General features: G+C 44.5%; 1 protein-coding gene across 1 annotated transcript in view; it reads right to left on the reverse strand.

Moving 5' to 3' along the window:
- AK4 (adenylate kinase 4) overlaps window positions 1–22,042 on the reverse strand; it is a 44,718-nt gene that overhangs the window by 14,281 nt on the left and 8,395 nt on the right. The window contains exon 3 of the mRNA XM_054038660.1: window positions 2,940–3,059. Within this exon, the coding sequence (XP_053894635.1) occupies window positions 2,940–3,059 (120 nt within the window). The remainder of the gene's footprint in view (window positions 1–2,939; window positions 3,060–22,042) is intronic.

Consider the following 22,042-nt stretch of genomic DNA (forward strand, 5'->3'; position numbering starts at 1 on the left):
GAAACAAGAGCCTGCAGTTCAGAGCGTTGGTGTCCTTCATGAGGAAACAAGATGATCATTTACACAAGTACCACAAACCATTCCAGTCACCTCATGGCAACACGGGCCAACACTGGTTGCTTTATTTGGAGAGACACTTTATTTGCTTTTCCATGAACAGCAACATTTCAGTACAGAAATGATAAACCCTTGTATTAATGAGGCGTAGGTCTGAGTTCTAGTTTAATGATGGCCAAATTCTAGGATTCCCAGATTAAGGAACTACCAGAGGGCTTGAATGATTATGCCCACCGGAAAAGGTCACCTCTCTAGGGAATGCTCTGAACAGAGTTCAGTTCTAGTGTGGGCCCTAATCTCCAGCGTATGCATTTATAAACAAACAGCTAATTAGAATGTAAATGAACAAGTGGTTGCTTATATTGTGTTCATTACCATGGTGTCTGAATGCTTCTCCATTAGTCAGTTTTTACCTTTAAGTTAATTAGAGATGCTCAGAAATGTTTCTTCTAAGATTCATTGAAAGAAATGGAACTTTTGCAAAAAAATGTTCATTTTACCCCCTCACATCCACTTAAACTCAAGCCCACTGCTCTACTAGTAAGTAAAATCAAATATTTAGTGCAACATATGAAAGACTAAATGCAAGCAACAGTGGAGACTAGGGGCATCACAGATTTTAACACTACACTCACTTCTGATAAAACAATTCATATTTCAGGCCTGATATTTACAAAAGGCCTCTACCTGGGCTCCAATTTTGTCGCATTTAGACATCCCACTACTTGAGTGCTCCCACAATTGATTCTGGATGTAAAATTGGGGGCTCAATTATTTGCAGGAACAAAAATTCATCTTCACAACCAAGATGGCTATTAAAAAAAAAAGCTAATTGTGTTCAAAGTGTTTTTAAGGCTTCTGATTAGCATACACGATGCATGGTTGATACTTCACGTGTCTCTGAACAAGAAACAAGATGTGATTTATCTTGGCTTGTGTCCAGTCACTCCCATGCACCAGTTGCTTCATGTCATGATTTGGAACGCCAGTGTGAGAGAGATTGTCTGCTGCATAAAGCTGGTCTAAGTCAAGGATTCTGACATACCTTCTTCCCAGGGGAGACTGGCCAGACATATGCGCACTGCTCCTCACAGGAGTGGAAAGGAGGGGGAACAAGCTAGGGGCTTGTACATCTTCCCTTCCCCCCTCCCCCCTTCCTCTGCACAGAGAGTCACAGCAGTGACTTCTCTCTCTCCTTGAGCTAAGAGAACTGTGACACAGAGCCCCTCAAGGTTCACAGAATTTCTGGTGGCCATAGCCCATAGTCTGAAAACTGCTGATACTGGGCTACAGAGACCTGACTGTTAAGGACACGAAGAACCCACAGGGGAGGAGGGAACAGTAGGGCGAATGGTGACTGTAGACATCCTCGGTAGCAGTTCGCTCTACGAAGCATTATCCTATTGGGATCCCCCCACCACCCAGCCTAAGGGGGAGGGGGGGGTCCACAGGACCTGGAGACCAAAAAATTATAGGGGACAACTAACGAAAGAACAGGGACAGGAGTGTGGTCAAAGGGACAAACGAAGTGAACCAGACGGGGACACCGAGCAGAGAACCCCGGACAGCGCCCACTGCTCCTCGAAGGCGTCAAGGGAATCAGTGGACGTCACCCAGAGGAAGTCTGCCAGGATATGTGAACGGATGGAGGATCGGAAATAGGCCCCACAGTCACAGGAGACTCCATCGGCCAACCTCCTCATCCTGGTTTTATAGATGGTTGTTTTCGCCAGGGCCAGGAGGAGGCTGACCAGGAGGTCCCGTGACTTTGTGGGGCGACGGATAGGGAGTGAGTAAATAAAAAGGTGAGGGGAAAAGTGCAACCAAAATCTTAACAAAATATCCGTGAGGAGCCGGAATAGGGGCTGCAGCCTGGCGCACTCCAGGTAAACATGTGCCAGGGTCTCCCTCACGCTGCAGAAGGGGCAGGTGTCTGGGATAGGGGTAAACCGCGTCAAGTACACGCCAGTGCTCACGGCCCCGTGAAGGAGCCGCCAACTGATGTCCCCGGCGGGCCTCAGGATCAGGGTAGAGTAAAGGCTGGCCCACCAGGGCTCCTCACCCTCCAGAGGTGGCAGGAGGTCCCGCCACTTCGTGTCGGGGCAGTACGCAAGGGTGAGGACCTGAAGGGTATGGAGCACGAGCGTGTATAGATGTTTCCTTGGCACGGTCTGGAAACGGACCGGCTGCAGATCGTGCAGCCGGCTCATGGCGCAGGGGTGGGGGTGGGGGAGCGGTTGGGTCCACGGGGCAGGGGCCCGATGAAAAAGTCTGGAGGGCTCGGAGTGGAGGGTGGGCAGGGCATGCCCTCTCGCAGGACCCGGTCGAGATAGACCCGAGCAGCGGGTGGCAAAGCGGACCTCACCTCCTGAAGTATGCTCCAGGGAGTATGAGATCTGGAGAGCCCCATGCGCATTATACTAGGCACTGTTCCATGCTGTACGACTACCATGATGGAGATGTAAAACCCCTTCCATTAGAGTGACAGTATGTTGAGTGGAGCTTCTGACCTCTTGCTTAAATTAACAAAATCTTTCCTCAGTACCTGTGATCTCTTGCAAGTAGGATCTGAGTTTCATTTTCAGAAGCATAACTCTTTAAGAGGAGACCAGCTCTGAACAGCTCTGTCCTTAAAAGCGCTCCGAAGTGTTTTTGCTTTCTCCTTCACCTCTCCCTAGCTGGTAAAAATATTGAAAAGCTGTGCTTGGTTTTATTTCTTTTCCTGTGAAATAGTTCCTGGGAAAGTAATGTCTTATTCAAAGAAATAGGCTTCAAGAGGTTGAAGCGGACTGGGATTTTCAATCCACAACGAGCTACCAGAGCAGAGGGATACAAGATTATTGCACCCAGGATACCAAAATCACACACATCAGTTTACTTACCGTCAAGTAGCCAATGCTGAGACTGCTTTTTCTCCAGCTCCATCATCATGACACTGGTAATGACACGATCCGGCACCAAAAGACCTCGCTCTAAATACTGCTTTGCCAAGACACCAACTTCTATTAAAGAAAACAAAAACAGAATTTTTTGGTTTTGTTTTTAATTGAAAAACACCACACCTTAAAATTTCTCCTTGATAACACTAATCCAGAAACCCCTCCCTACCCTCCCTTTTGTTCATTAGCTTTGTTGGGAACACTTCCTTGTTATTGGTGTCCAGGGACATTTAACAGTGCTGTGGGAAAACCTAATTTGCCAGCTGCGAAGTTGTAGGCTAGGGAATAAAAAGAGTGAGGCTGCCTTGAGGCGCAAAAGCGGCCAGGAAAATGCCAAGTGATTGTTGGCAGCCTTTTCTTCAATTGATTGGGTGAAAGGATGCTGTATAGATTCTTGCTTAATGGACAGCAGAACACAGAAGTGCATTTGTGCTAATTTTTGCAATGCTGGATGTATACGCAGAATTTTAAGAGGGACACACTGCCAATGTTGACTCCAAAAACTTAAATATTACATATTTATTTTATTTTACAAATGACCCCCTCTCTGAAAGAGTTTTTTTCTGAAGGAATAGTATCCTTCCACTGCATCTGCAGTGTACAAGTTAACAATGTAAGAACCAGAAAACAAAAATGGCCATAAGTTAAATGATTCTGTTGAATCATCAAGGCTCAGTAAAATCAGACTAGTAATAAGCCAAAAATAAGACTAAAATGTTTAAAGCTCTGTTTTAATAATGTTAAGTTATTATTAACACAGGTAGCGACATTTAGAAGTTACTATTAAACATTTATTTTGTGGTGGTGCAAAGGCTAACCAGATCAGGGCCCTATTGTGCTAGGCGCTGTGCAAGTAGACTATGAATTTAAACCTTTTTCTATAGGCACAAGTTTATGCATAACCATTGCAATCCCTCAGAGAATGGATTTTCAACAGAGTACTACAGGGATGATAGCAGGCTCCCATGAGTGTGAAAAATAATTAGAGCACCGGAACACTGTACAGACATTCTGAACAGTGCTGGTAATTTAGTAGGGTTAAACTTGTCTGAGAGTTTCTCTAATCCTATTCTTCCCCCTCTCTCTCTCCCCCCAGAAAAAATATTAAGGGTTAAAGTGGTGTAAAAAATGTGCACCATCCTTTACATAGGACTTTAGAGAGAGGAATTCTCACAAAGTCTGCACACAAAACACTAACAAAGTTAAACACTGTTCATCAAAAACCTAAACCCACGCTTGAGCTTTTACACAAAGCATTTTGTTATTGTTACTGAATACAGAACATTGCTTTCTAGCTACGCTTTTCTAGACCAAAAGCTTGAACTTGGAATGTGTATTTCTTCTCGGTTTGAATATATATATATATATATATATATATATATATATATATATATATATATATATATATATATATATATATATATATACACATACACACCCAGGAATGAATAATTTTAAATACTTTTGAAAACTTACTGTTATACGCTTCAGAAATCTCAAGAGTTAGCTTAATTTTTCTTAAACCCAGTGTTCATTTTCAAAGTCCATTGTTGTACCAGTGCAAAACTCAGTGTAGTTAGGATAATTAAATCTTAAAACAGTCTTGCAATAGCCAAAGTCACTCAAACAGCCATCACCCACATACAATTAGATCTATAACAAGAACTTGTTATTACTGTTGTCATTGCAAATTTGAGTATAACATTTTCTGCTTCAATAGGGAATGCTGTTTTTTCAACCAAGTATCACAGCCTCATAGGAAATGTCAGCATCAGATGGAATAGAGGGTGGTTAAGGCACCAGAGTGGGACGCCAAATGTCTAAGTTTAACTCTAGCTCTGCTACAGACTTCCTGTGCAGCCTTGGCCTAGTCACCTAATTTCTCTGATTCAGTTCCCCGTGTGAATAATATCCCTTAAGTCACAGAGTGCTGGCAGTTATACAATATTAAGAACTGTAAAAAGTATCACTTCTTGTAACAGGAATTTCATGATTAGAATAAAAGTGCATCTCCTCCTAACCCATATTTCATGGGCTTGAACTGCCTAAGCAACAGTTGCCACATTAAGCTAATATTTTCTGGAATTTCTACCAACTTTTGATCAACTCACTTGTAAATTTTCCAGTGAGGCAAGTGCATACAATAACCATGCTCAAAGGTCCTTAACTAGTTTTTTTTAAAAATGGTGTGAAGTACATGCGAGGTGGAAAGCTATCCCTTGACTTCAGTACTAGTGTAACTATCACAATTCAAGTGTTCCTTTTAAAGGAGGTGCCCTTACCAGCCTAGAGTTGCAACATTGTGTCCTTGCAGGAGTTTGGACCTATGAAGTTTTTACCTTTTACTGGGTAGGAGAAGGAGTATACCATACAGTTCTCTGTCACGGACGGGCTGCAGAATTAATTCATCTGCAAACAGCTGCCTCTGGAAACACAAATCATCTCCACCAGATTCTACCAACCTAGGAACAGAGGTTCTCCAGAAACTTCATTTTCCTAATGGTGGCAAAATACTATGCCCCAAAACCAACCACACACGAGCTCAAACACAGCTTGAATCTTACTGAGAATTCACTGCAATCATTTCAAGAGCTCCATATTTTTTAAATCCTATGCACTTAGAGAGCTTAAAACCGGACTTATTTAAAACAGACAGAGTAATGTCTCAACGAGCAACACATTTCATCTTATGATCTGAAATAGGGCACAGGTTAAAAGATTTTTAACCAGTGAATACAATACTCGATCTATTTTTATCACTTGCTTTGGGTAGCATACACAGGCTTGGGTGGATGAAGACACATTTGGCTAATGCAAATGTATTTAATTCTGTCCAATAAGACCTCCACTGGGAACTATGTCCTGTACTTGCAAGGGAATGGGCTCATTATGGAGAAGGTTGCTCTCATCGACTGCTGGAACAAACCGATGTGCTGCAGTCAGTCCATCAATAAATCTTGCAACAGAGGTAGGACTAGAATTCTGCTCCTTCAGTTCCATTTACACAGGACTCAGAACTAATGTGGGGGTCAGGAGAAGAGGGACAGAGAGAATGACACTTGTTTAGCTGATGATTGTAGCAGCAGCAAGTCCTGTATCCTATCTTTCAGCCCTCTAGAGGGCAATGTCTCACATACACACTCGCCCTCCACAGCACCAAGGTATGAATGAAGTGCTTCACCATGATTTCCTTCCGTCTTTTTATCAAGTCTCTTCATCTTTTAGTCTTCTGTAGCTTTTACAAAAAGAAGTTTATTCACATGAACAGAACGTGTTTTCCCCTTAACTAGCTGAAGCATTATTAAAACCTAAACACTATGTCTGGTACACAGAGTAAAGCAATTCACTCATTTTGCCTCAATATTCTTACCCCCATAGGATAGCAGCGTGTTTTGGAGGATACACATTAACTAATAAACAGGGGGAATGCAAGACAGCCTGAAAAGCCCTCCAAAGAACAACTAGTTAATTAGGACCAATTGTAAGGTTAAAACCGAGACTGAATAAGAATCAGTGCACAACTTTACAACCCCAGGAAGTAGGATAAAACAAAATAAGATTGGGCCCTAGAAATATCCTAGAACTGAGATTATTGCTGCCAAGGAACATTAAAAGACTACATGGATGTCCAATTCTGGCATGTGAGAATGTAGTCTTTAAAGAAACACTGGGGAACACTGTAAGGCAAAAGATGGACTGCAAAGATGAGCCACTGGACTGAGATTAATGGGGTACTTCTTTTTCTACGGATAAATTTAAAATAGCATGGGGAAGTCAGCTATTTTCCTGTTGTTGTAGTAATAGGGTAAGCCTGTGTAAATACAGAGAGATGACCAGGAGTGACTTTTACAATTGAAGGCAATCCATTTCTGTACTGGAATAGTCACCAGTTGTAATGAATGCACATTGCCACCATTACTGCACTGTTGTTCACTTTTCTCCTGCTTCTTAGGTCTCTAAACACATCAGAGGGAAAAACATGTGTCTTATGCAACCTGTGCACAGGCATCCTGTGGGCATGAACTTTTATCACACCCTTCTGCATGCACATTTTTTGTTACCTGTTCACATGGTCTGCACTAAGCCAAGGGCTTGGCAAGAATGCACTTGTTGCTAGGGAGAGACACTCCCAGATTCAAAGCATTGCAATTCCTAATATGAACTGGTGTTCATAACTATGTTTACTTACTTAGACACAAGGTTTTCTATACAGATCCCCATTGACTTCTGTGGCAACCTGTCCCCACAGAAGCAGTTGCTGGACTGGGGTCTAGGTCAGTTTCTCAAAAATAGGCCAGATCAGACATGTAAAACCTGTACATCCTTCACTCAACACTGAAGCCGTGGTCACATTCTTGTACCTGGAGTAGGGTTACCATATTTCAACAAGCAAAAAAGAGGACAGGAGGAGCCCCGCCCTAGCCCCGCCCCTGCCCCTCCCACTTCCCGCCCCCCCAGAACCCCCAATCCTCCCCCCGTTCCTTGTCCCCTGACTGCCCTCTCCTGGGACCCCTGCCCCTAACTGCCCCCCGGGACTCCACTCCCTATCTAAGCCTCCTTGCCTCTTGTCCCCTGACTGCCCCAACCCTTATCCACACCCCCACCCCCAGACAGACCCCTGGGACTCCCACGCCCCATCCAACCACTCCCCACCCCCTGACAGCCCCCCCCAGAACTCCCAACCCATCTAAACCCCTCTGCTCCCTGTCCCCTGACTGCTCCGATCCCTCTCCACACTCCTGCCCCCTGACAGCCCCCCCAGAACTCCCAACCCATCTAAACCCCTCTGCTCCCTGTCTCCTGACTGCTCCGATCCCTCTCCCCACTCCTGCCCCCTGACAGCTCCCCCCCAGAACTCCCAGCCCCCTACCCCCCGCTCCTTGTCCCCTGACTGCCCCCTCCTGGGACCCCTGCTCCTAACTGCCCTCCAGAACCCCACCCCCTACCTAAGACTCCCTGTTCCTTGTCCCCTAACTGCCCCCTCCTAAGACACCCCCCCCCAACTGCCCCCCAGGACCCTACCCCCTACCTGTACCCTGACTGCCCAAAACTTTCTCCACTCCCCTCCAAAAGCCCCCACCCGTTTCTTGACTGCCCCATCCAGAACCTCCCTGTCCCTTCTCCTGCCCCCCCTTACCCTGCTGCTCAGAACAGGGTGTTGGGCTCTGTGCCAGCCGGACACATGGCTGAGCTCCCCAGCACAACACAAAACCCGGTCCCTGGCCCTGCACAGGGCTGCCGGAGCGGGCTGCAGGAGGAGGAGCTGCCGGCCGGCTCAGAATGCAGGGGGGGGGGTGGGAGGAGGAAGCTGCTCCGGAGTCCAGCCCGGGACTTTCCTGCAGCCCTCCCAGCCGCTCGCTCTGCTCTGCCAGGGGAGGGGGAAATCCCGGACATTGTGAGTGCTTTACAAATTCCCCCCGGACGCTATTTTTAGCACACAAAAGGAGGACATGTCCATGTAAATCCGGACTAATGGTAACCCTAACCTGGAGCACATCCATGGACCTAGAAGACGCTGCAACATACTGCAGCTGATTCACAGTCTAGTGAAGTTCTGGAGACCCCTTGTTAAAATTCCATCGCCACCATTTCCTCTGTGAAGGGATGGTTAGGATGATTTCCTTGCCACTAATGGACTGCTCTTCCTCTCTAGACATTGCTAAGTCATCCCTACCAGATAGGGCTTACCCCTGAGATTCATAAAATTCCTTCTGAAAAGCAAAGGTGTTTACCTTTGGAATGAACCCACATTGTCCTGGGTGCCAGGTATTTTATATAGACTTCTCTACAAAGTCTTCATCCCAGCCTCCTCTGAATTAGGTCATTGATTAGTCTCGCTCTAAAAAGCGGCATATTTTTTAGGAATGAAGTTTATACATTTCCAGGGAAGTTCACTTAAAATGAGGTTAATTTGCCAAGTAGTATTCTCTCCTTTCCAGGTCATGAGAAAGCATTTTCTTTAAAGAGGAAAAATTAATATATTCCCATAGTGATCTTCAAAGTTAACCCAGGGAAAAGTGTTGCAGTTACTGAACCTTCACCTGACAGAGGTTGGGATGAATTACTACTTGTCACAGAACAAACCTCATCCTGAAGTGCTAAGAGCTCCTATGAGGTATTTATGTGATTCCCCCCATCTCTTTAATATTGGTATTATTTGTATTACAGTAACATCTGAGATTGAGGCCCCATTATGCTAGGTGTTGTAAAAATATATAGTAAGAGTCCAATCCCTAAAGAGTTTATAAGATAAGCAGACAATGACTGGAGAAATGGAACTTTATTACTCCATTTTACAGATGGGGAAAACGGAAGCACAGTAATTAAGTGACTTAGCCCAGATCACACAAGGACTCTAGCAGAGCAAGGAACTTAATTCAGGTCTCCAGAGTCCCATTCCAGTGCCTGAACCTTCCTCTTCTCCTCCCTCCTCCTCCCCACCCCCAAACCCCAAAGACTTACAAAACCACATCTCACATAACTGATTAATACATCTGTAAGGAACTGCTGGTCTGATCTCCGAAAGTCCCCAAATTCCACCTCCAAGGACAGATCCCTGGAAGGAGCCAGTAACAACTTCTCCTTTTTTGGTTTAAATAGAGCTTTTCTAGGTTTATTACAGCATACAGAGATCTGCTGATTGAAGCCACATGTGTAAATACAGCCCTCCGATACAATATATTGCCTGAAATGTCAGCTTTATACTCCCACGGAGAAAGTTTCAAAGTTAAGTTTCTCATTTCAAACCACCATCCCCATGCTCTAAATATCTAAAATGGAACTTATTATTTGTATTACTAGAGCATCAACAGATCAGGACCCCATTGTAATAGGTGATGTACGAACACAGAACAAAAAGATGATCCCTGCATGTATACTAAGAGATAATCATGCTCTAATAATAAGAATATAGCAGTAGGGATATATTACCGACCACCTGACCAGGACGGTGATAAGTGACTGTGAAATGCTCAGGGAGATTAGAGAGGCTATTAAAATAAAATACTCAACTTAAATGTATGCCCCAAATTAAAAAACATAGTAAGAGAACTAAAAAAAGTGTCACCATGGCTAAACAACAAAGTAAAAGCAGCAGTGAGAGGCCAAAAGGCATCCTTTAAAAAATGGAAGTTAAATCCTAGTGAGGAAAATAGAAAGAAGCATAAACTCTGGCAAATAAAGTATAAAAATATAACTAGGACAGCCAAAAAAGAATTTGAAGAACAGCTAGCCAAAGACTCAAAAAATAATACCAAAAAAGCTTTAAGTACATCAGAAGCAGGAAGCCTGCTAAACAACCAGTGGGGCCACTGGACGAGATGCTAAAGGAGCACTCAAGGACAATAAGGCCAGTGCGGAGAAACTAAATGAATTCTTTCCATCAGTCTTCATGGCTGAGGATGTGAGAGAGATTCCCAAACTTGAGCCATTCTGTTTAGGTGACAAATCTGAGGAACTGTCCTAGATTGAGGTGTCATTAGAAGAGGTTTTGGAACAAACTGATAAACTAAACAGCAATAAGTCACTAGGACCAGATGGTATTCACCCAAGAGTTCTGAAGGAACTCAAATGTGAAATTGCAGAACTAATAACTGTAGTCTGTAACCTATCATTTAAATCAGCTTCTGTACCAAAAGGCTGGAGGATAGCTAATGTGATGCCAATTTTTAAAAAGGGCTTCAGAGGTGATCCAACAATTACAGGCTGATAAGCCTGACTTCAGTACCGGGCAAACTGGGCTGAAACTATAGTTAAGAACAAAATTGTCAAGCACATAGATGAACATAATTTGTTGGGGAAAAGTCAACATGGTTTTTGTAAATGGAAATCATGCCTCACCAATCTACTAGAATTCTTTGAGGGGGTCAACAAGCATGTGGACATGGGGGAATCCAGTGGATATAGTGTTCTTAGATTTTCAGAAAGCCTTTGACAAGGTCCCTCACCAAAGGCACTTAAGCAAAGTAAGCTGTTATGGGATAAGAGGGAAGGTCCTCATGGATTGGTAACTGGTTAAAAGATAGGAAACAAAGGGAGATATAAATGGTCAGTTTTCAGAATGGAGAAAGGTAAATAGTGGTGTCCCCCAGCGGTCTGTACTGGGACCAGTCCTATTCAACATATTAATAAATGATCTGGAGAAAGGGGTAAACAGTGAGGTGGCAACATTTGGAGATGATACAAAACTACTCAAGATAGTTAAGTTCCAGGCAGACTGCGAAGAGCTACAAAAGGATCTCTCTAAAACTGGGTGACTGGGCAACAAAATGGCAGATGAAATTCAGTGTTGACAAATGCAAAGTAATGCACATTGGAAAGCATAATCCCAACTATACATATAAAATGATGGGGTCTAAATTAGCTGTTACCACTCAAGAAAGATCTTGGAGTCATAGTGGATAGTTCTCTGAAAACATCCACTCAATGTGCAGCGGCAGCCAAAAAACCAAACAGAATGTTGGGCATCATTAAGAAAGGGATAGATAATAAGATAAAATATATCATATTGCCTCTATATAAATCCCTGGTACGCCCATATCTTGAATACTGCGTGCAGATATGGTTGCCCCATCTCAAAAAGGATATATTGGAATTAGAAAAGTTTCAGAAAAAGGCAACAAAAATTATTAGGGGTAGGGAACAGCTCCCATATGAGGAGAGATTAATAAGACTGGGACTTTTCAGCTTGGAAAAGAGACTACTAAGGCGTGATATGATTGAAGTCTATAAAATCATGATGGGTGTTGAGAAAGTAAATAAGGAAGTGTTATTTACTCTGTCTCATAACATAAGAACTAGGGGTCACCAAATGAAATTAATAGGCAGCAGGTTTAAAACAAACAAAAGGAAGTATTTCTTCACACAACGCACAGTCAACCTGCGGAACTCTTTGCCAGAGGATGTTGTGAAGGCCAAGACTATAACAGGTTCAAAAAAGAACTAGATAAATTCATGGAAGATAGCCATTGAAGAACCTATTAGCCAGGCTGGCAGGGATGGTGCCCCTAGCCTCCATTTGCCAGAAGCTGGGAATGAGCAACAGGAAAAGGATCACTTGATGATTACCTGTTCTGTTCATTCCCTCTGGGGCACCTGACACTGGCCACTATTGGAAGACAGGATACTGGGCTAGATGGACCTTTGGTCTGACCCAGTATGGCCATTCTTATGTTCTTATCATTTGACTCTGGACTATACAGCTGCTGCGAATACTGATCTAATGGTTCAGTACTAGTCCAAAGCCAAAAAAGTGTTTCAAAACCTTGTTAAGGCGGCATGAGAATAATGTAATTACCCAAGATCTAATTTACAAAACCCAAGCTCTTGAAATGAATAGTGAGGGACATTGTAAGTTTCACACTGCTCACATAAACAACTCATCCTTAGCAAGTATACAGAAATGCAGATTTCATTTTCCAAAAGTAGGAAATAGAAAATGCCATTCCACTATGTTTTTCTCTTCATTCATTCGGTTGCTACAGGGCACATCTATATCACAAATTAAGATAGAATTGTAATGCAGGTAGGCACACATGTGCTAGCTTTACTCTAGCTAGCACAGGTAACAATAGCAGCAAGGACTGCGTTGGTTTTGCCGCCCCAGTACAAGCCAGCAGGGGACCCTGGGTACATACTCAGGTTGGTAGCCCATGCTGCTACGTCTTCACTACTACCCTTACCCGCACTAACCACATTAAAGCTACAATAGGTATAGCTTCCTACCCTGCAATTACAATTTAACTTGCACTGTAGGCGTAGCCAGAGACTCCAGTGATGCTTTCAAGTAACGGCAGTATGTTAAAGTAATCTTTGCCCTTGAAAACAGTCCCCTCAGCATAGCTCCTTAGCTACGTTCAGGGCCGTTTTAAACAATGGAAGGGACTCCCTTCCCTAGCACTTTCAGCGCATGCCAACTGACCAAAGAGTCCAGGCTCCATAACTGAGCCTCCCATGTGACAATTTGGGATTTGCCCTCCATAGAGAAGCTGTGGCCTGTAATAATGTGCAACTTGCACATTCGTGTGTTCAGAAGCGAGTTGCATGAGCCACTTTTTAGTCATTGGTCAGATTGCCTTAAAAGGGGAGGGGCAGGGAGGGCCAGCATGAGGCTGGCCATGCTAGTCTTCCTGTGGAATGGCCAATCCTTAAGAGGATTAACAAAACCTAAGCAATGCAAAAAATTAAGATTCTTCCCTCATGATTTCCTCAGTGTCACTGCCCCATCTCCCTCCTCCATTCACAAGCCAGCCTCCTCCCCCTCTCCCAACCAGATCACACATTTGTCAAAGCCAAGGCTGTGGTTACAGGTTTGCTACATTTCTTGCCATTAGATCTTGGGTTTCCAGCCAAGGCTGCTGGTATTTAAATGAAAACAAGACAAAAGAGTGAGAAAGTTACTGCTGTATTGGCTCATGGAGAATATATTTCCAAACACATAGACTTTAAGAAAGTGTGATCTTCACGGCACAGCTGCTGCAAAGTTCTGGAGTGCCCGGCAGCTAAGAAACTGGCATGGATGAAAAAAAATGCAGCACAAAAGTCCTGAAAGAAAAGCCAAATGGGAAGGGTTTTAATTTTTCAACCACCCTCCAGTTACCTTCCCATGGCCAGATTTCTCAAGATAAGCTCATACTTTCCCCTGTACAAAGTAACCTTTTACACAATTTCTTGTTTATACTTCATCTAAATTATCTAACGTTAATGAAGAAAAGAGACAGTTAATTCAACACTAGCAACAGTTAACTGTGTACTAAGATGGTTAAGTTACAACAACGATGGCCAACTTTCTGAGGCCAGAAGTTGTGCTTAGATTTTAAAGACACCTGAAGTCATCTACCCCAAGGGCCTATGCTCCCCTCCTCCTATGGACACAGAGGAAAGCACAGACTTGTGTGTTCTGGAACCATTGCCATGGCAGGCTACCAGATTCTTCTAACTCCCCAGAAAGCTCCACACAGATGATCCACTAAGTAGTCTCAGTCATGTTTATTACAGCAGTGCCTATAGACCAATCAAAATTAGGGCCTATTGTGCTTGGCACTGTACCAACATAGGAGCAACCAGCCCCTACCCCAAAGAGCTTACAGTCTAAAAACAGACAGATGCAGGTTTGGGATAAGCGATAGCATGCACAAGCACAGTTAACCATGTGATGGCAGCAAATGTCATGTTAGTTCCATGGTTATTTCTTTTTGGGTGGGTTTAGTGTGGATAAGCTAAACAGAAAGAAAAGCAAAGGGAGCGGGGACATTCAAGGGAAGGGTGTATGGGGACAGGATAGAAGAGGGTAAGAGGGGCAGGTGTGGAGTGAAGTCAAAGTGAGGAAACTATAAGGGAAGATGGGAGAGGGTTGGGCAAACAGCCAATCAGCACAGAGTAGAGAAAGTCCAGTTAACGCTGTAGAAAGTTCTCTGAATGTCCATGCTTTGGCTGCTTCTGCTCCTACCTGCTGGAGTCTCCAGCTCCATAAGCAAGAGTGATCCAGGGATCAAGAAAACACAAAAGTGGTCTAGCGCCACCCACCTCTTCCAGGTCCTGTGTCAAATACAGCTCAGACTGATCCGAGACTCTAGCCCAGAGTTTCTGCCTTTGACCTAAATGTCTTTGATACTGAGGCCTTGGCTACACTTGGGAATTCACAGCACTGCCGCAGCAGCGCTGCGAAGCGCGAGTGTAGTCGCGCCGCCAGAGCTCTCTCGCAGCACTGCAAGTACTCCACCTCTCCGAGGGGAGTAGCTTGCAGCGCTGTGAGCGAGCGTGCAGCGCTGCAGGCACTGATTACACTCGCGCTTCACAGCGCTGCATTCGCTGTGCTCGGGGGGGGGGGGGGGGGGGGGGGCGTTTTCACACCCCTGAGCGCAGCAAGTTGCAACGCTGTACAGCACCAGTGTAGCCAAGGCCTGAGATACAGAGTCGGGCACTTCACACAGTTCAGATATTGCTTGTTTGTTTTTTAATACCAGTAAAACAAAAAACCCTGCGGGTGAGAAATGACCAAACCAATGTCAACTTACAAAATCCACATCATCTTCATCCCTGAGTCAGAGATTAGTAGAATGAAGGTATTTATTTATCATCCTCCCAGGAGGTTATAAGGACTCAGGCTGTACAACACTATCTGTTCAGATTTAAAATGACACAGATGAAGGAATGCCTGTGCCCCAGCTCAGGTGCCCTTGCCACAAGTTAAAGTTACATTAGTAGCACATTCCCACCTATAGGACAGGTTTTGCTGCCTGGACTTACATGATCAACTCAAGATCTCCCATCTCAGATTCCTAAAGCAAATCCCACCCCCAACCCTCTCAGCCCTCCACCCAAAGCCTGGTCAACTAGATGGGACTTTGTACAACACCCTCAAAGTCAACAAGTTCCAGCTATTTCAGACCAGGGGAAGTGAATTCTATATTTGAGGGGCCCCTCACAGAGCACATCCTGTTACCAGGTCCCTCTCTTCTGTAGAGGGGGAGACTCAGCTCAGGTGCCTCTGCTGATCTCTCCTGCAGCAATATCACATGGGGAAGAGGGGCAGTCCCTCGGGTAGGATGCTCCCAGACCATTTAGTTCTTTGTAAGTCAAACACAACAGCTTATATCATTCCCAGAAACAAGTGGGTTGTCAGTGGGATCTCAGAATTCTAGCGTCAGAGGCTCAAGGCAAGATGCTCTGCTTTTAAAAGTGAGCCGATGAAATTGAAGCTTGTGCAGAAAGCAAAGAGAGATTTAAAGTATAGCCCTATATGGCTCATACTACACAGTCCGACTGGAAAGGTGGGAGAAGCCTGGATACTACTAGTAAGGTCCATGTCTGTAGAAGGGTTCGGTTGGGGTCACCCCACTTTGGAGTGGCTGGGAGCCAGGCCGCCTCCCTACTTAGGTCCAGGGAGTTGGGGAATTAGCCTGGTGAGGTAGGAAACAGTCAAGGGCTCAGGCCCTCAGGCAGGGGCTGAGCAAATAGTTCAGGAACAAGCCCAGGCCCTGGGTCAGGGTGGGACAGCAACAAGCAGGAGCTCAGGCCCTCAGGCAGGGGCTGAGCAAATAGTTCAATAACAAGCCCAGGCCCTGGGTCAGGGCGGGGCAGCAAACAAACTGGAACTCAGACCCTCAGGCAGGGGCTGAACAAATAGTTCAGCAACAGGCCCAGGCCCTGGGTCAGGGCGGGCAACACTCAGTCTGGAGCTCAGACCCTCAGGCAGGGTTAAGCAAATAGTTCAATAACAAGCCCAGGCTCCTGGTTCTGAGCATCTGGGACGAGGCAGAGACAGCCACCCGTGAGTGGGATGGCAGGGGGGACCCAGGCCTGCCCATTCCACTGCGTCCCAGCCCGGAGCCCTAACAGCGGCAGGCAGCCTGCTGCTGTGTCAGTGGGGATCCTGGCCGTAACACACACTGACATCGGCTCTGGGTGTGCCCTAGCCAGACTAGGGTCCGCTGCCCCCGGGCTACTTCCTACCTCCCCCTCTAGCAGTACCTGCGTCTGGTCTGTCTCGTCCACGGAATCAAGCACCATGGGTCCTCAGGGTACTCGGCGAGCGGTAGGTTTGGCAGCTCCTCTGGGTCGCTTCTCTCCGGTAGGCTTAAGAGCTTCTCCAGGGTCTGGTCGTCATCAGGCCTTAACTGGTATGGCCAGTCCTCAGGTTGGTCACAGGCTGCAGGAGTCTCCCCAGTGGGAGCTAGGCCCCCAGCGTCTGGCTTCTCCAGCGGCCAGGCAGCTTCTGAGACCTGGGGTGGTGCTTTTATACTTCCTGTCCTGCGCTTTGACCTTTGGGGGGGTGGGTGCAGGCTCCAGTGGCTCCGCCCATTTTGGCATTCAGAGGGGCTCATCCCTCTCTGGGGTGGCTGGGAGCCAGGCCGCCTCGCTACAGTGTCCAACAGGAAAGGAGCCGGCCAGCGTTCTTGCCAGATGCGGGTTTACTGACATAGTTGCCATGAACTCAGAACCTAACCAAGCTACCCCTTCTTCTACTGCCCAAATTGAAAGCCTTGGTAGTGGGCAACTATCTCAACTAAATACCCAAGCTGCCGCCCTCATCTCACCATAGTCAGTTCAGCTTTATGTAAATTAATCCTCAGCCTACTTGCTCTCATCAAAACAGTGGGAAAGACATTCAGTAGCACCCTAGGTTTGAGGAGACAGATGATAGCTCTAGTCTTAACTTTAAGCACATGAACAGTCCCTCTCAAGTGGATGAATGCTCAGCACTAAAAAAAGCACCACTTCTTTTAGGAGCCAAACTATCGGTTTGTATTTTTAAAAATCTTGGCTCCGTGGTCATTAATTTCTCCAGCAAATGCCACAAGTAAAGTATTACTAACTTAACTGAAGTTTATGAACTATTGCAGAGTCACAGCACAAAGACAGTTAACCAGATTCATGATGCAGGAAGCATATCCTCTTTCATACATAGGTCGTGGGGAAGTTTAGGCTTGAAATTAGACGAAGGTTTCTGACCATCAGAGGGGTGAAATATTGGAACAGCCTTCCGAGGGAAACGGTGGGGGCGAAGGACCTGTCTGGTTTTAAGATTAAGTTAGATAAGTTTATGGAGGGAATGGTTTAATGGAAAAACATGATTTTAGCCAAGGAATACCGAGCCATGGCAGGTAAATAGTATAATGGCTAACAAGGGTCAGGCTGGAGACTCTTGCCTACATGCTCGGGGTATTGCTGATCGCCATATTTGGGGTCAGGAAGGAATTTTCCTCCAGGGTAGATTGGCAGAGGCCCTGGAGGTTTTTCGCCTTCCTCCACAGCATGGGGCAGGGATCACTAGCAGGAGGGTTTTCTGCCAATTGAAGTCACTAAGCCACAGGATTTGGGGACTTCAACAGCAGAGTCAAGGGAAGGGGTAGGGACGGTTTTGTGGCCTGCAGCATGCAAGGGGTCAGACCAGATGATCATAATGGTCCCTTCTGACCTTAAAGTCTATGAGTCTATGTTTTCTAAACTCTTAAGTGGACTTTATAAACAAGTTTACAAGCCAGTGAACAACTAGTTACACATTTTCTGTGTTAATAAGTGTTATCTAGTACAACAGTCAGACCAATAAGGTTTATATAAAACTGTTTACTCTCAAATCATGATTTAAAGACTTCAGTAACTCAGCCAGAGATTGTATGTCTATTTTTAGGAGTGGGTGGGCAATGCGCAGGAGGTCAGATTAGATTATCATGGTGGTCCCTTCTTGCCTTAAAGTCTATAATACTTGCTACCTTTAAGAGAAGCAAGTTACCAGATTACATTCTCTGACCTCAAAACTTGTGGCACTCAGGGTGGCTTCCTTATACAGCCAACCTACACTTGGCACGATCTTTTCTAGGTAAGAAGGATAACTCATGATTTGCAGAGATCATCCATAAACATCCAGAGCTGAACACAAGCTCCATCAGAGAGAAGGAAAGATTATCCCAAACTTCCCCTCAGTATGGTGGTAGATTTTAACAAGTGGTCTCTGAGCCATCCTCCCCACTTCTGATTGACATTAGTGTAAATAGATTTACATGACAAAATAGTCATTACAATAGATTGTTAGAGAAATACTCTTTTGAAGGGATGTGTGCCAGTCTTTCCTTTATGTGGCAGCCCTTATTACCAAGCTGTTAGCTACCTACATAATGGAATGGATATGGCAAGTCACATTATTTCATTTAACTGGCGAACTTGGCTGAAGTTTCAAGAGTCCATCAGGATCCAAGCACCAACAGGTAAAGTTAATTATGAGGAGACTGAAAGAGTTCAAAAGAGCCAAAGAAGTATTAGAAGCTGGTTATTTACAGCTACACACGGGTTGTTTGTAAAGGGCAAAACTGTTGAATTTACAGTGATGAGAGGTACCAGCTTGCCTGCCCTGGAGGATTAATTATCTTTTCAATCCACTAAACAAGCAAAGCATGGGCAGTAATAGTGAAAGGTTTCTCCTAAACTGCCATGCCAGTGCGGCTCAGCACTGGGGTTATGATCACCCCTAGATGCAAGACAGTCATTTGGGATCCATGCTCATTCAAACCTTAATTTCTCTGAGGAGACCACCTATGAGGGGCTTGTAAAGTAGACACCCACATATTAGGCATTGGGCTGAAACCAATTTATGTCACACAGGCCAAAACACCACTGACAGCTAACTACTTTCAGTCCCTTCTAGAGGAAAGTCTAAGACAAGCCACAGCTCCAGGATCAGAGAGCTTGCAGCTCAAATCTGAAATGGGCCAAAGTCAGACACTGGACTCCTAACTGCCTGAAGTTTGGATTTTGAATCCCTACATTGGTTTACCCAGTCATACAGAGATGAAATAGAGATCTGGACAAGGAATTTTGGCTGAGGCCCAATCTTTTCTGCCTTTCTTCCCCCTCAGAGGGGGAAGTGTGGCCATCCAGCTGGTGGACACAATTGGGAGTAAAAGATGCCTAGTCTAATCACAACTGTTCCATGGCAAGTCACTATCTACCTCACAAGAGTGTAGAAAGGTTTGAGGATTGTGGAGAACTTTGAGAATGAAAAGAGATGAGTAACCTGAGCCACATTCAAACCAGTGACTAACTGATGAAAGAATCAGCAGCCTGTACTCGAGGGTGGATGGCTCAGGTCACTAGTAACTATTTGAGTATATTTTTCCCACCCTAATTAGAAGTGGGCCCCAAACCTGAAGAGCAAGTATAAACCTCACCTGTGAACTCTGGAACGGAATCTGACTAAACTGCCTCAAAACCAAACTGGATGACTCAGGCCCCTCTTTTACATCAAGATTTATTGTTCTCCAACATACTCAGATAACATACTCCAACATCTCATATTGTACTATTGCTAACTTGACTGTTAATTCAGTACTGTTTAAAAAAAAAAAAAACAATCCCAGCAGCTTTGTAATGTATCTTTATGACACAGAACCTGGGTTCTACCCTATTTAACCAAGAACAGAGATAGCTGACAGAAGCATGTTCATTAATGCTGTCTATTGTCAGTAAGCTTGTTACCTTTTAAGACAAATAACGTTTTAAAAGAGATCATGCATAGCTAGACATAGAAAGCAGAAGCAGTGAGTTGAATGATGCAATTAGAGTAAGAGACATAGATGAGCCACTCACTTGGAGGATATTTGACTCTCACAAACCAGAAAAATTCAGAAACATGCAGCCTTTTGGCAGAAAATTAAACTTGAGTTTTAATAACCCCATTATACAAATAACCTGTGAAAGACTCATGATTCTGTTAAGGACTCATGATTCTGCATTCTTCCACAGATCGGTGTCTATTACAATGTTCAAGCCTTTCATTGGATGGAAAGGGCTCAATCCTGCATAATTAGGTACCATCTGAAGTCAAGACGAATGGAGGGTGATCAGCAACATAGATGGAACCACTTGTAGCCATCTCTCTACTCACCCAGCTCCTTGCTGTTGTAAGGATGTGTTCTTCAATACAGATACATTTTCACTCTCAATGTTCATTATGTTCAGCACTTTGCAGGATCTGATCTTTATTGACTATTTGAGGATATGAAGGCCTCAAAGATGACTAAGAACAACAGTTCTAACAGAGTGGCCAGTAAACATTACAGATATAAAAAATATTCTGGCTTTTTTCTATAGCTACTTCAGATCACAGAATAGTTCCAGCTGAGCTCCATCTCCTTACACTGCGGGTTCTTTATTGGACAGATAATTGAACAGTTAGAAATCCAGATGGCATCAGATTATTAGCATGGGTAGAACCATCCCCTCTAGTTTTAAAAGCAGGACTAGAAATGTTGTTGTTTGGAAAGAGTTTCCATCCAGATCAAGCAAGACTAAGGTAATACACAACAAGATAGGCTTCTCAACATATCGGCCAGAACAGATTTAGAGTCTCTTTACTCTTAAAGCTGAATTTTCTTTCAATAGCACAACCATTTAGTAAGCAGGATGTTGATTAACATGTATACCTAAACCAGTGCTGGCAGGTGTGCCATCAGAGATGTTATAGTTCTGACAAAACAGCGCAATCAGCCTTTTGATTGAGACCTAGCTCCTCTTGTGGAGAAGTAAAATATAATCACAGTACTTTGGGTAAAAATAGGAGTGCCATCTCCAGTGTGTTAGTCAAGCTCCCCCTAGTTGTTGTATTAGTCTTCATTTCCTGAACTGTATAGTGTCATGCACTTTAACAGCTGCTGCTTGACACCCAGAAGCGGCTGCATTTCAATGGTAGGTGGAACAAACACCTTACCTGCATTGCATAGTAGTTGTAGGAGATCCTTGGATTAAAATTCCTATAGGAAAGGTTTCTTGGAAGCAAAAAAGATTGTCACCACCTAAAACATGAACCAAGTAGTAACGAATAAAGATTCGGAATGGGAATACACAGGGCCAAGTTCAGACTAGCTTACTCTAGGGATGGCTTTAGCTAGCACATGCTATTTGTGTAAAGGAAAAGGTAAGAACTGAAACATAGTTCAGGAAAGGCTAATAATTTAGGCCCCAATCTTGCCAAGATTTATGCAAATGAATAGTCCCATTGAACTAGTAATGCATAGAGAGCAGCAGTGCTTTTCGTTTGCTGTAGTATTGTCCCATCCCCTTTTGTAAGCCTCCACAGAAACAGTTCGTTTGTATGCAGGTACTTTTCCTTTTTTTAAAAAAAATTGCAGTTAAACTTTTAAAATAGACAATTTGGCTTTGCTGGATTAAAGTCATTAAGAATTTGGCCTTAAAAGACCTAACCATAGGAAAAATGTATTTCTATGCACACTAAGAGTGCCAGAGAACTTTTGAGTTATGGAACTTTTACTATGTGGCAGCAGAGTCCACATGGCCAGTTAGCATACAGCAAGATGGCACACTGAGTTACTCCCTGGCTTGCAGCACACTCACCCCATCAAGTGGACAAGTCACTAGTGATTCATAATTTTTAAATCTCCCCCTCTACTATTCCCTCCCTACCCTCACACACTTGAGTCCCCCTCCCCCCCCACCCCACCCCCCCACACACCCTTAGTGTTGCAACAGTATGTTTATCTGACCTGGATTTCCCTGGTTTTGAAATCTAGCCATCTTTAAAATAGTACTTTGAT

The sequence above is a fragment of the Malaclemys terrapin genome, chromosome 8, assembly GCF_027887155.1.
Source record: "Malaclemys terrapin pileata isolate rMalTer1 chromosome 8, rMalTer1.hap1, whole genome shotgun sequence".
Lineage (NCBI taxonomy): Eukaryota > Metazoa > Chordata > Testudines > Emydidae > Malaclemys > Malaclemys terrapin.